The sequence below is a fragment of the Micropterus dolomieu genome, linkage group LG05 (assembly GCF_021292245.1).
Source record: "Micropterus dolomieu isolate WLL.071019.BEF.003 ecotype Adirondacks linkage group LG05, ASM2129224v1, whole genome shotgun sequence".
NCBI classification, from domain to species: domain Eukaryota; kingdom Metazoa; phylum Chordata; class Actinopteri; order Centrarchiformes; family Centrarchidae; genus Micropterus; species Micropterus dolomieu.
The window spans coordinates 27,581,416-27,594,752 of record NC_060154.1 but is presented as its reverse complement, the minus strand read 5'-3'; the positions used below and the strand labels follow the sequence as shown (position 1 = coordinate 27,594,752).

The 13,337-nt window shown below is 40.0% G+C and overlaps 1 protein-coding gene across 14 annotated transcripts in view; it reads left to right on the top strand.

Annotated features, from left to right (window-relative positions):
* Positions 1 to 13,337, top strand: part of kif1aa (kinesin family member 1Aa) — a 42,239-nt gene that overhangs the window by 11,997 nt on the left and 16,905 nt on the right. For 9 of the 14 annotated variants that reach the window (XM_046049496.1, XM_046049495.1, XM_046049488.1 and 6 more), the window contains exons 7-26: positions 277 to 388; positions 639 to 716; positions 893 to 958; positions 1,047 to 1,064; positions 1,150 to 1,228; positions 1,320 to 1,398; positions 1,676 to 1,818; positions 5,011 to 5,144; positions 5,894 to 5,973; positions 6,282 to 6,357; positions 7,000 to 7,079; positions 7,219 to 7,325; positions 7,427 to 7,507; positions 7,636 to 7,816; positions 8,058 to 8,130; positions 8,401 to 8,491; positions 8,582 to 8,730; positions 8,828 to 9,006; positions 9,286 to 9,423; positions 11,396 to 11,719. In XM_046049496.1, the coding sequence (XP_045905452.1) occupies positions 277 to 388; positions 639 to 716; positions 893 to 958; positions 1,047 to 1,064; positions 1,150 to 1,228; positions 1,320 to 1,398; positions 1,676 to 1,818; positions 5,011 to 5,144; positions 5,894 to 5,973; positions 6,282 to 6,357; positions 7,000 to 7,079; positions 7,219 to 7,325; positions 7,427 to 7,507; positions 7,636 to 7,816; positions 8,058 to 8,130; positions 8,401 to 8,491; positions 8,582 to 8,730; positions 8,828 to 9,006; positions 9,286 to 9,423; positions 11,396 to 11,719 (2,268 nt within the window). Of the gene's footprint in view, positions 1 to 276; positions 389 to 638; positions 717 to 892; positions 959 to 1,046; positions 1,065 to 1,149; positions 1,229 to 1,319; positions 1,399 to 1,675; positions 1,819 to 5,010; positions 5,145 to 5,893; positions 5,974 to 6,281; positions 6,358 to 6,999; positions 7,080 to 7,218; positions 7,326 to 7,426; positions 7,508 to 7,635; positions 7,817 to 8,057; positions 8,131 to 8,400; positions 8,731 to 8,827; positions 9,007 to 9,285; positions 9,424 to 11,395; positions 11,720 to 13,337 lie in introns of all 14 variants that reach the window. The other 5 variants (XM_046049494.1, XM_046049493.1, XM_046049492.1 and 2 more) reach the window with 2 other exon arrangements.

Below are 13,337 nucleotides of genomic sequence, written 5' to 3'. Positions count from 1 at the left end.
TTCAATCATTCAGGCACTGTTGCCATAGAGGGTTTAGTAAAATGTACAGTACATACCAGAAGGATCACACACTATAGCTGTGCCGACACTCACAATCAGAGACAGAAGTTCTTATTATGGGTTTATGGGTTGATTATTTATATTGTACCCATTTGGCCTTTGAACTCTGTTTTTTGATTGTTTGTCACGCCTGCAACATAAATAGTAGGATTTGCAATTTGCTCCGTCATCTTAAGAGACACATTTTCCTTAATAATGTGTTCACTGTTTCTACAGGACTGTGGCTGCCACCAACATGAATGAGACAAGCAGTCGCTCGCATGCTGTCTTTAACATTATATTCACTCAGAAACGCCATGATGCTGAGACTGATAACACCTCTGAAAAGGTAGTTTTATCACTCCCTGAGTGAACTTGTTTAGCATTGATCTGTTGCCTGTGCTTGTCGATGAGCTGATTGATGACACAGATTTAAATCTTGTCGTAAATTGGAAATCAATGATTGCTTGAAGGTCATGCTGTAATGAAAAGGTAATATTTTTTAATGAAACCTGTCTCTGAAATAAAGATGATTAGCTTTAGCTTTTTTAGTTGTCAGATAATGTCTTGCAGTTTATTTAGTGGATGTTCTGTTGCAGGTCAGCAAAATAAGTTTGGTGGATTTGGCGGGAAGTGAGAGGGCTGATTCTACTGGAGCCAAAGGGACCAGGCTTAAGGTGAAATGTTTCTCTCAACTGCACTGTGAATATTCAAACACAAAATACATTTTATTACCCTATAAGGGAAACAATGATGATAAGAGAGATATATATATATATATATATATATATTTGCATATTAAAGAAGTTCATTTCAATGTGAATATCATTCTCTGCTTCTTGTTGTATCGCAGGAAGGAGCAAATATCAACAAATCTCTAACTACACTGGGGAAAGTCATCTCTGCTTTGGCAGAAGTGGTATGTATTACATCTTCATATGGCACATTGTGAGATAAAGCTGTTCTGCAGGATAAACATGTTCATTTTACTGTCTACTTCATTTTAGGACTCTGGGTCGAATAAGGTAATTTATAATTTTTTTAATTCACCTTTACCTAAATGCCATCACATGCATTGATTTTAATTTTTAGATTTAATGTAATACACAGAATAAAAAGAAGAAGAAAGTGGAAAGCCACATCCCCTACAGAGATTCGGTTCTCACCTGGTTACTGAGAGAAAATTTGGGTATGAACACAGTATTTATTTCTTTGTTAAAAGTCAGTGGTCAACTAGTTCTGTACAAACTGAGACCAAAGTGTTGTCTTAATTGTGTCAGGGGGGAATTCTCGTACTGCGATGGTAGCTGCCCTGAGTCCAGCTGACATCAACTACGATGAGACCCTCAGCACACTCAGGTACAGAGCAGACAAACTGCATCTTTTTCATCCCACACCGCTGCTGAATGTGGCTTTGAAGGAAACTGATGGCAGTGAGACTTAAGTGTTGTGTGATACACGTTTTCCTACGCGGCTTGCATCAGTTTTACACTTCAAACGCCCTTCTTGAGTTACAATGCGAGGCTGCAGAATCCTGTGGATGTGTAATGTCAGGGGGATGGTGAATGTGTGTGCCTTTTTGTCTCCTCCCTCAACTGTGTCAGCATGCCCAATGATCCCTCCCTTGCACCCGCAGGTATGCAGACCGCGCCAAACAGATTCGCTGTAACGCTGTGATCAACGAGGACCCCAACAACCGACTGGTTCGCGAGCTGAAGGAGGAGGTGTCTCGTCTGAAAGATCTCCTCTATGCCCAGGGCCTGGGTGACATCATTGAGAGTAAGGGATCATTTATTGGATTTGTGAGACCATTGCTCTCTATAGATTTAATTTCAAGTGTTTGTAATGGTCTCAGATCCTGTGTGCACACTATTCTCAATGATACGCTCAGTCTCACCTCAGCCCACACAGCTCCCCTCACAAGCACTACATTTTATTCTCCGTGCTCACAAACATTGTGTGTGTTGATGTGTGTTCAGATAGAACACAAAGCAAATTAGCCAGTGCAGAAAAATCAATAGGAAGCTGTAAATGGAGATAAACAGATACTGGTTCTCTTTAGACTGCAGTGGGTCCAGACGTACAGATTACTCCCATGTTGTGCAAAAAAACAAGCAGGCAGGACTGGAAATAGTGTTGGCAGGCTCTCAAGTATTAGCTTTTGGAGCTAGCATGTCAAGCTAGCTAACATTAGCACATAACAGTCTGATGCCATTGAGTTCCATTATGGGAAATGTAGGACGTCAAATGGAGCCCCATCCACAACACTGCGTTTTCAAATTAAAACGGAGACCTTTTGCTACATTTGCACCTCCCATCCAGACTAACACGGCGAAAACGAAGACCTAAAATGGAGAAGTTTGGAAACGCTGCCTCCCCGTTTTGCGTTTCAAAGCTCCGGAGGGCATTTTAGTGAAGTCGGGCAAAAACAGAGGTTCTCTGATTGGGTCTCATAAGTCATGTAAAGCAGAAGAACGATGCTACTGACAGAGTTTTTGAGTTGGTCTTTTTATTAAAATATTCTGTACCGTGCAAATAACACTTATCTGCCTACACTTGTACTGTGCATGTCGCCGTTTCCTTTGCGATGACTCCCAGTCTGTTTTCCGCCACCACACTCCCGTGTTACATTCAGTAGCCTAGCCCAGCTCATTAGTGGTGCATGCAAAAAAAATCTGGTCTGATGCTTCGTCTGCATTTCTTTATTCTTTCGCCAAATCTTCTGCAACTACGGAAGAGACTATCTGCTTCATGTTTACACCGGCATGCGTATGCCCAGTGTACCCGAATGGCCACTAGATGTGCGTTTTTACTCTTTTAATGTAGACTGAGATCAACTCTAAAACGCAGCTAAAACGCTGGTGTGTACAGAGATCGTATTTGTTTTAATTCTCTGTTTGTAAACTAAAACGGAGTAGTGTGAATAGGGCCCTAGTCTTCTTGTTTTTATTCAAGTAGCACAGGTCAACAACAATATGCGAATTTCATGTTCTTCATTGAATGAAAGAGGTGTGAATCCTGGTCTCCTTGTAAACAAGATGAAAATGTGTTCACATATGAACGCATCTTCACACAGAAATGAAAATGCAAATAGAGCAGTGGAGCTAAACTGATGTTAATTTGTGTTGAGTAGTCTGCTCAGGTGTTCTGCAAATAAGAAGTGCATGTTTAAATCCATGAACATTTTTATCTAAAGGTGTTACGCTGTCTCTTTTTCTCTCTCTCTCTTTGTCACTCTTTATCTTCTCTTCTCCCAGCATATCGAACATCTGGTGCTGATATAGAGGGTTTGAAATGTGTGTTTTCTGGCTCTTGCTTTTGCTCTTGTGGCAGCTTAGCATCACCCGTGCTTGCTGTGACAGTAAACAATAGCTTTCTGTGTTCTCTGCAGCACCACAATATTGTAAAGAATTTAGTTTTAAATGTTTCATTTAGGAGAGCTGCATTGAAATGAATGTAGCTATATGTTAATGCAATATTAACAGCATGTAGTCCAGGTCTGGGGGTGATTTTCATGCTTTGTCATTTTGGCTCTAATCTAAATGTGCCATGTCATGGTGCTGTAGAGATCTGTGTATGGCTTTATAGCTGTGGCATCGGTGGGGCAGGGCTAAACTGTGCATGAATCAGCAAAGCAATAAATATGGAAGATTGTGTACAATAATGCGATATATTTCATCCCAATCTTTAATTTCCCTGATGTAAAAACTGTAGCTTCCCATCCCCCTGGCAGGGTCTGTCTCACTTTATCGCCTTCTGTTGGCAACCATAACAGAAAACATAAGATGATGATGCCGGCATTAGAGGCACAGAGTATAATCACTTCCATAATACTGGATCTCTGAGGTAGTCATCTCATTTTTTGCGATAAATCTTTACTGTCTTTGAATATTTCAGGACTTCATTAACTGCACTGCAAAGGCGAGATTATGTGATCCGTCTTGGCGGACAACAGCCTGTCCAGATGGATGGGTGTGATACACTTTCCCAATTCATAGCTCTGTGTTGCCATAGCAGCAGCTGCAGGGTTGATGTTCTTTATTTTGTAGAATCTATTATAGGCCTTCGTGGTGCCACAACAGTGCCAAGATAAAACATTGAACATAAAAAAGGGAACACAATCAGGGTTGTTGGTAGACTATTTTGATAAATAGAAATTATAAAAATTGGGATTCAGAAAGGTCCAATGAGGACTTAGGTTTCAAGGCTGTCCAAACAAACATACCACTCTATTTCTATTTCTCTGCCAGAGAAATGGATTTTTACTTTCAGCAATTTGTTTGACATTACTAATTTTAGAGAAGCACACTTAAATGCAATTGCATCTTAATTGAGAGTTCTGGCTTTCCAATGTTCTCCGCAGGAAATTAGACCCTATTACAAATGAGTCATTATGTCTGCAGAAAGGGCGGCCTAACTTATGAGCTTTATTTTCAATACATGATGACTAATTTTATTTTTGTGGTGAAAGATGCTTGATTGGGAGTGAGCAATAGAATCCCTGTCTCATACAAGATTTTTTGAAATGGCAGATGAACAGTATTTAGATGGCATCTTTGTTTTCTTGTTTTTGAATGTTCCTGCATATGATGCTCTGCTTGAGGTTTTTGTATAACAGCTGCATTTTCTTTGGTTATGGCTGGATGGCCTCCCTATTGCATCTTGGTTGGTTGGTCCTCTCTGTGCGTGGCTTTCCCCCGGTGCTGCCCTCGCTTGTATAATTGCAATTCAAATTTCTCTTTGTGACGTTTTGTGAGTTGTTTCAGCCCACATATCTTCTTTTCTATTCTCTCTTCTCTTCTCTTCCTTATCTGTTTACATTCCTTCATTTCTTTATTCCTTATATCGATTACCCCAACCCCACTTCCTGTACATATGCCGTGCCCCCTCCCACCCTGACAGACCTATCCGATTACACGAACAATAACAATAAAGGCCAAGCTGTGAATCAAAAGGATGATCTCTCCACAGTGACCAATGCCATGACAGGGATGAGTCCCTCTCCGTCTCTCTCAGCCTTGTCCAGCCGCGCAGGATCCATTGCCAGCCTGCATGACCGCATCATGTTCAGCCCAGGCAGCGAAGAGGCCATCGAGAGACTGAAGGTGAATATTGGAGAGCATACTCTACAGTTACAGTTCCATCATCTGCGTATTGTCAGATCATATGCAGATAAATCTTCAGTATCACTAGTATTTTAACTCATAACCCTCTCAGTAAGTAAAATGTAAGGCAGGAAATATTCTTTCTTAGACCAAAACCAAAAGTCTGTTTCTCAATACTATCTGACTTCCCCAGACTGGATGAATTTTTCCTACTGATGCCATAAATCTCTATATATTTTGGGGGCATTTTATGCCTGTATTAGAAAATCAATAGTAGAAGGATGACAGAAGTGAGGGGAGAGAGATGGGGAATAATAGGCAATAAAGGCCCCAGGCTGGACTCACTCTGGGGGTGTTGTGATTCATGGTTGCTGCCTTAAACTCCCTAAAGTTTCCTTTTTAAACTATTTCCTAAAACAGTGGCTCACTGCAGTTTCTAACAAACGTTATTCAAACAGGATTAAATGGTGCATTTGTTGAGGGCCATTTTCAGTTATGAATTTGGTGCTCTAGTAAATATGTATGGCAGCAGGTTTAGTGTGTGTTTTAATAGTTTTTGGCCAAATGGAGCTCTATGGCACATAGGAATAAGATATATCCAGCTTTGACTACACAGACAATACTTTTTCATGAGATCAGTTCATTGTTGGTTTTGGGCTTTTCATGGGATTTGTTAACAAAAATAAAAATATAGAGCACCTCACCAGACTTGTTCTTGAAATAAATAAATATGTCTTTTCAAATGTCAGGAAACAGAGAAAATCATTGCTGAACTCAATGAGACTTGGGAAGAGAAACTTCGCAGAACAGAAGCTATTAGAATGGAAAGGTGAGAATTATTTTACTTTATTTAATTTCATTAGTAAAATCCTTCTTGAGATTCATTTTTTTGCTTAAAAAACAAACAAATAAATTTTGAGAAAACACAAACACAAAGAGACAACAGGCTTACAGCAACAACAAATAGGAAACAGTGGGGTTGTTTTGCTGTACTGACTTATAAAGAAAAAGGAACCATTTTAAATTTGTGCAGCAAAAAAACCTATTTCATATAAACTACATTGATGACTGAGGCATCTTGACATAAGGACAAATCATGCAGCCTCTTGGTATACTGAGTCTGACATTCATCCACAGAGAGGCCTTGCTGGCAGAAATGGGTGTAGCAATGCGAGAAGATGGTGGGACAGTTGGTGTGTTCTCTCCTAAGAAGGTAAGAAAATATCATCTCAAAAAATCATCTGTGATCTAATACTTACCATATCAATTATTCACTAAAATGCTTGTTTATTTACCCCAAAGCCCTCCAATAACCCTAGAAAGCCCGAGCCTGTGTTTATCGACACAGTTGGGCTGTTTTCCCCCAATGAGGTTTGTAGCTGTGAAGTGTTTAAAGCTGTCTTTTTCTCTGAGTGCTCTGAGTGTCACTTCAACAACAGCCTTTGCCAAGGCAGATCAGTCGAGGGTTTTTCTTTTTCATTAAGTGTTATCTTCAATCTACTTCATTACTCACTTCAAACACTCCCTGAATGTAGTGATGGGTGTAAACATGGGGGGAATGATAATGGTAGTGCCCCCATTTCGGTGATTTATGGCTGTTTGCCTGCAGCCCCAAAACATCTGACTGGGACTACATTAAACACTCATGCTGTAAAACTGTAGGGAGTTAATTTGACTGCATGGTTTCAACTATTGCTGATTGTTTGATGTTTGTTACTGGGAGATATTTATTTTCAGCTCTCTGATGTGCACTGGATGCATATGTTATATTGTAAATAACATATGGATAATTCATTATTTGTTTACAATTTTACTAATTTCTTAAGTTAGTAAATTATTTCTTGTTCTGTGTCAGACACCTCATCTGGTGAACCTCAACGAGGATCCCTTGATGTCTGAGTGCCTGCTGTACTACATTAAAGATGGGATCACCAGGTTAGATATTGTAAAACATTTTCTGATCAAATATACTGGTATATAAACCGGCTCATGTTCTCTTGACATGTAGTATTTAATCAGTACGTTTTTAAATACTTTTTGCTCTGACATCATCTCATCACTTTTTATTTTTTAGGGTAGGTCGTGTAGACGCCAGCAGTCGTCAGGATATAGTCCTCAGTGGCCATTTCATTAAGGATGAGCACTGCACCTTTACCAGTTCTACAGGTCCAATGGGAGAAAGTGGGTGATGTTTGTCTTGATTCACAGGCTTGTAGTTGTGTACATCAGACTTAAATATTGACAGACAGAAGTGTCTCATTGCCTTCTCTGTTCCTAAGCAGCGGTTGTCCTAGAGCCTTGTGAAGAGGCTGAGACTTATGTCAACGGAAAGAGAGTGACTGAGCCCACTATCCTCAAATCAGGTCAGTTAGCTCACTTGCTCTGTGAATTTGAACTTTCCTTATGCATTTTACATTTTAGTAGTAACATTTATGTCATTCTCTATGTATGCATTTACATTAACATATTTAGATTTCTTATTCTCATAAAGGAAATCGCATCATCCTGGGGAAGAGCCATGTGTTTCGGTTCAACCACCCAGTGCAGGCCAGGGCTGAGAGGGAGAGGACCCCATGTGCTGAAACCCCTGCTGAGCCCGTGGACTGGGCTTTCGCCCAGAGGGAGCTGCTGGACAAACAGGGCATTGACATGAAACAGGAAATGGAACAGAGGTACTTTGGGAAAATAGTGAGCCTTTCAACTTTACTTTTTCAAGAAAGACAGTGAAGGTAGAGGATGGGTCCTCACCACCATATTGTAGTTAGGAACAACAGATAAGGAAGCTAGGAACTACTGGTAATTGAAGTTTTAAAGGCTACTACATTATACAAATCTGCAGCACAGTGCACAGTGAATGGCATGCTGCTCCAGAACTGTCCAACCTGTTTTGTTCATTTATGTTTATGTCCTCAGGCTGCAGGAGTTGGAGGACCAGTATCGCAAAGAAAGAGAGGAGGCCAACAACCTTCTGGAGCAGCAAAGACTGGTATAGTGATGAGCAGCTTTGTATGCTCTTAATGTTAATCATTAATGCCACAGGTAGCTAGATCTATCTGAACTTGTGTTAAATCTGCTGTTAAAAGTAGCTCATCACCTCTAATGCAGTATCTTAAATGAAAATAAGTCACACAATATGTTTCCATGTTTTACAGAAAATGCACTACTATTTGTATAATGAGCTTTTGTCCCCCAATCGACCAGACAGTCACTCACTGATATCAGTTCCTAAATGGCTTGTTAACAATCAATTGTCTAGGATTATGAGAGCAAGCTGGAGGCTCTTCAGAAGCAAGTGGACCGTTACTACCCAGAAGCCACTGAAGAAGAGGAAGAGCCAGAAGAAGAAGGTAGAAAACATTCTTGGACACAGATACATGTCTACATAGTGGTGAGCAAATCCTCACCAAATAAATGTGTTTTATTCTTTTTGCTCACAGTGCAATGGACAGAGAGGGAAAGAGAGCTGGCTGTGTGGGGCTTTCGTAAGTGGCGGAGCTACCAGTTCACCTCTCTCCGTGACCTGTTATGGGGAAATGCCATCTTCCTTAAGGAGGCCAATGCTATCAGTGTGGAACTCAAGAAGAAGGTCCAACATGCTGTTTTCATTTAAACTCCATTATATCCACTGATTCATGTTAAAGTATGTCTCCCTGACCATACCTTTGCTTTCTATGCCCATGCAGGTCCAGTTCCAGTTTGTGCTGCTCACAGACACTCTTTACTCCCCGCTGCCTCCAGACCTGTTGCCCCCAGAGGCAACTAAGGACAGAGAGATACGACACTTCCCACGCACCATTGTGGCCGTGGAGGTGCAGGATCAGAAAAATGGAGCCACCCACTACTGGACATTAGAAAAACTAAGGTACATGAACACCAAGTCTTTTCGGTTTAAAAAGTCTGAGGACAATATAGATGAAGAAGAAGAAGATATACTTTATTAATCCCACTATTGCACACACAAATACAACTGTCAACAAGCCTATGATAAACAGTAGGAACAAAAAATGTTTATAGTGTCTTTGTGAGGGATACATTTCACAAGAAGCGCAGCATTCACTGGAAGAAATTTTCTTATTAACTCCATGATGTGCTACTTTTTAGCACAATGACTTAATGTGACAATTGTTGCTGTTTCTTGCAGGCAGAGGCTCGATCTCATGAGAGAGGTGTACGATCGCGCTGCTGATGTGCCCAACAATACCACTGAAGACTGTGAAAATGTGATGACCGGAGGGGACCCCTTTTATGACCGCTTCCCCTGGTTCCGTCTGGTTGGCAGGTAAATACTGAACACCATTGGACCTACACAGTATATGGATATATATATATATATCTACAGGAAGGAATTCATTCTGAACTCATACAAAGGTCAAAAGCAGAGAGCAAACAGAAGCCCAGTATTAGTCATACTTGTCCATTCAAGATAATGAGAGTCTGTTGGCTGTAATTCCCTTATATATTGTGCATGTGGTCAACTGATGGACCATAATGACGGAGACACCAGCATGAAGTCGTCCGCAGCCCACTTCATTCATTCATTACTGAAGTCTGGTGTGTCCAGTCTATGCTCTGAGTGCACCACTATCACCAGATCTGTCCATTAGAATTGTATTCGTATGAAAGACTTACTGGGCATCATAAATAATGATAATAAAAATAATAATCAATTATTTATCAAATGTGATCACAAATTTGCACTGACTTTGTATTCACAATAAGCCTGTGCCATATCTTATCTCATATCTGACACATTTTAACTGCTGAATTATACTGCTGATTTTCAACTTTTAAATTCAATGTGCTTTATTAATGAATGAAGTCCCTTCTTTTTTTGATAGCCAGAGGGAATATTTTCCACCTAACATGGGCTCACAGCTTTAACGTTAAGGATGGATCTGACAGCCAATGGAAATGATCGGGACATGCTAGTTGATGCCCATCTTTTTTAATGAGAAAAGTCGGTTGTGGAACATTTGAGATCGACATTTCTTCAGTCCTCCTACTCAAAACCTGCCATTTCTTTCCCTCCCACTCTGGCACACAGCCTCCCAATCTCTTTGCCAAGCACTCTCTCTCCTTCTCTGTCTCTCTTGCAGATGGGTCCTACACACAGTCACATGGTCTTGTTACATAATATTCATCTTATCAAGGCTTTTATGTCATTTAGCTTCTGCAAGATAGGCAAAAATGTTCAGCCACTAATCTGAAAAATGTTTCCTTGAAATATCTTGTTTCTATGCTCATTTAGATTTTCTATTCATACAATATGTGAGTAATACAGGAATATGTGGCAACAAGCTTAACATCTAATGAAATTTAGTTCCCCAGACAAATTATATGTCAGCAATCAACTGAAGTTTTATTTGGAGTGTGTATTTGTTCTCCAAAAAAAGACACTAGTAGTATTATGCTTTTCAGTACACTCGTGATGCGGGGCTTCAGATTTCACCATAGGTTTAACACTAGCAGTAACTGCTGTTAATAATCTGTCAGGGGTCATTCACAAATGTCCAAAGAGAAATATTGTATACTATATTTATAGATATGCTATTTCTGGGACGACATTCTTTTATAAATCAGGCTTGAACTTTAGCACTTTAGTTATATTGGATAGCTTATACTGTAAGTAAATATCTATAATACTGACTTAAAGAACAAATAAAATATTAAATAAAATAATACATTAAAATCTCTAATAAAATTATGATGACATTTATGTATAATGAATATATAACAAAGTGTAAGTAGGAATAATTATTTCCACAATTTCACAATCAAAATACAACTCTGTTTACATCTTGCATAATAAAACAATATGCATTAAATATATTAAAGTATATAGTGCAACACACACAACAGAATTGGCAATCTCTAAGGTGGTTGAATAAATACATACACAGATACATATAAAGCGACCAACCTGTCCTGTGATACCTGGAATTGACTGGCCTCTTTGGAAGCAATCTTTTACTTCAAAGTGTCAATCATCGCCTTCATAGTCTGGCACACTTAATTATTGTATGTGCACTCTCAGCAAGGGCATTAAATACTTCAGATAACCTTCTTAGCTTGTCTCACACATGTATGCTGTCCACTAAAACAGACAGTAAAAGCAGATTTTGGCTTAAAGCGAGGAAGGTTTTCTCCTGTGGTCTAGTCCATGTTGTGCTCTACTGTTCCTCTTGTTTGAACAAGTGTGTGCTTTCTATCTAACTGTACTAACCTAGTTCCCATGTCTCTGGCTACACCAGAAACCCCATTTTCAACACATGCATGAGCGAGCGCATGAGTGACCCTACCCCATCCCCGACCCTCTCTGAAATTACTGAGCTGGCTGACCCGCAGCGGGAGGGTCGCGGGGAGGAGGAATTGGAGGAGTTGGAGGAGTTGGAGGACCTGGATGATGATATCTTTTTGGACGACCCGTGCTTGGAGCTCGGGGGAGAGGATGATGATGATATTGATGATGATGATGATGATGATGATGATGATGATGAGGGAGAGCTCTGCCGAGGCTCCAGCGAAGGCCAGGATCCCTTTTACGACCGCTCACCATTATTCAGTGTAGTGGGAAGGTTGGTGAGGTTTCGGGAGCATGCTGATGGAAATTAGCTCTTTCACGATGAGACGCAGGGTCTGTTTCTCTTAATAGACATCAGATGAAATGACATTTTGGAAAACGCAATACACAATACTGTTACAGAACAAGGGTATGTTCTCACAAAGTCCTCACTCTGTTGTGGACTGAGTATATTAATTAATCACATGAAATCGAAGTTTCTGCAACACCTTACTGTCAGAGTGTCTTTTGCTTTCTTATATGACAACCACACATCTTCTGTCCAAATTAGCCTGCTGTTTGGTTCACAATAAGACATTTTCCATTGTACTGCCCAGTTGGGAAAAATAAGGTATAGTTGTAATATCAACATGGAGTTGGAGCATGTCAGTTGGATAGCTTCAGTGGAGATTTGAAGACCAACTTTACTTGGTCGTGAGAATTTAGTCCATTTTATCATCTTAAACACTTCCTGCTTGCTTAGTACACCAAGTCAAACTTGCCACTTAAGTTTCTATTCCCTGTCTCAGTTGTCACTGTCACTGTATCTCATGTTTGAGACACAAATGTTCTCAAATGTCAAACCACTACACAGATTTATTTTTTTTTCATGAACATGATACTGAGGGGACACTGGAGTAGACATTTCTGGGCTTCAAAGCTTATCTTTTGCTTTCTATCTTTAATCTCATCAAATTTGGCTGTTGCTTGATTTTCTTTTTTCTTTTTTTTTGCTGTTTTACTTAGACTAAATTCATCTCCTGCATATTACAATTCTACTCTTTAAACAAGTCCTTTATGTCAGCCCAGGGTGGGTCAGTTCGTACCACTTGTTTTGATGGAAATCCAAGCAAAGTTGATGCTCAACGGCTGCTTGAGTTGTGTGTCTCACTTATGTGTAATGCAAACTAGCAGCTTTTAAAGAATACAATGCACTAGCCAGAGCACTGACATGTCTCATGGAGGATATTCAGGTCTGATTTGCATAACACAGGAACCCACAGCGAACTGTTCTCACCATGCTGTGAAACCCGAATAAGTATGAAAGAGTCCGGAAATTATTGTTATGAAATAGCAAAGTGGTGTTCAAGGAAGACTCAAAATCTCAAGATGAAAGAGCTGGTTTCTAATGCAGCTGTCTCTTTTAGGCATGCCAGAGCACAAGTCTTTTCATTTTGACCTTTTTTGTCAATTTTTACTTGAATACGTCTGAGGTTGAACTAGTAGAACTTGCACAAATTAGCACTTCAACCCAGGAGGTGCACTTTTATTTCTGATGTTATTCTTTGGTTTTTGGTGTAGCATACCACATATCAAGCTGTTGGCAGTTTTTATTCAAGCTGAGCCATGTTCCGTATGATGATTTCTGTTCCATTTGCTTTTGATTCCTTTGAGTCGAGAAGTTGAAAGCATTTTTGTTCACCCTTTTCGTCCTGAGCATGCCTTCTTTGCACCTCACCAATCTTGTCATACGCCTCTCCCTTTTTACACTCTCCACCCTTAAATGTCTACCCCTATTGGCTTGTGGAAAACGTGGTCCTTGACTGCAAGATCAAATACTGTAGCTAAAAAGTAGAGATTGAGAAACCAAGTAAGAGGAACATTTCTAGTGCAGTTGTTTATTTATACCCCCA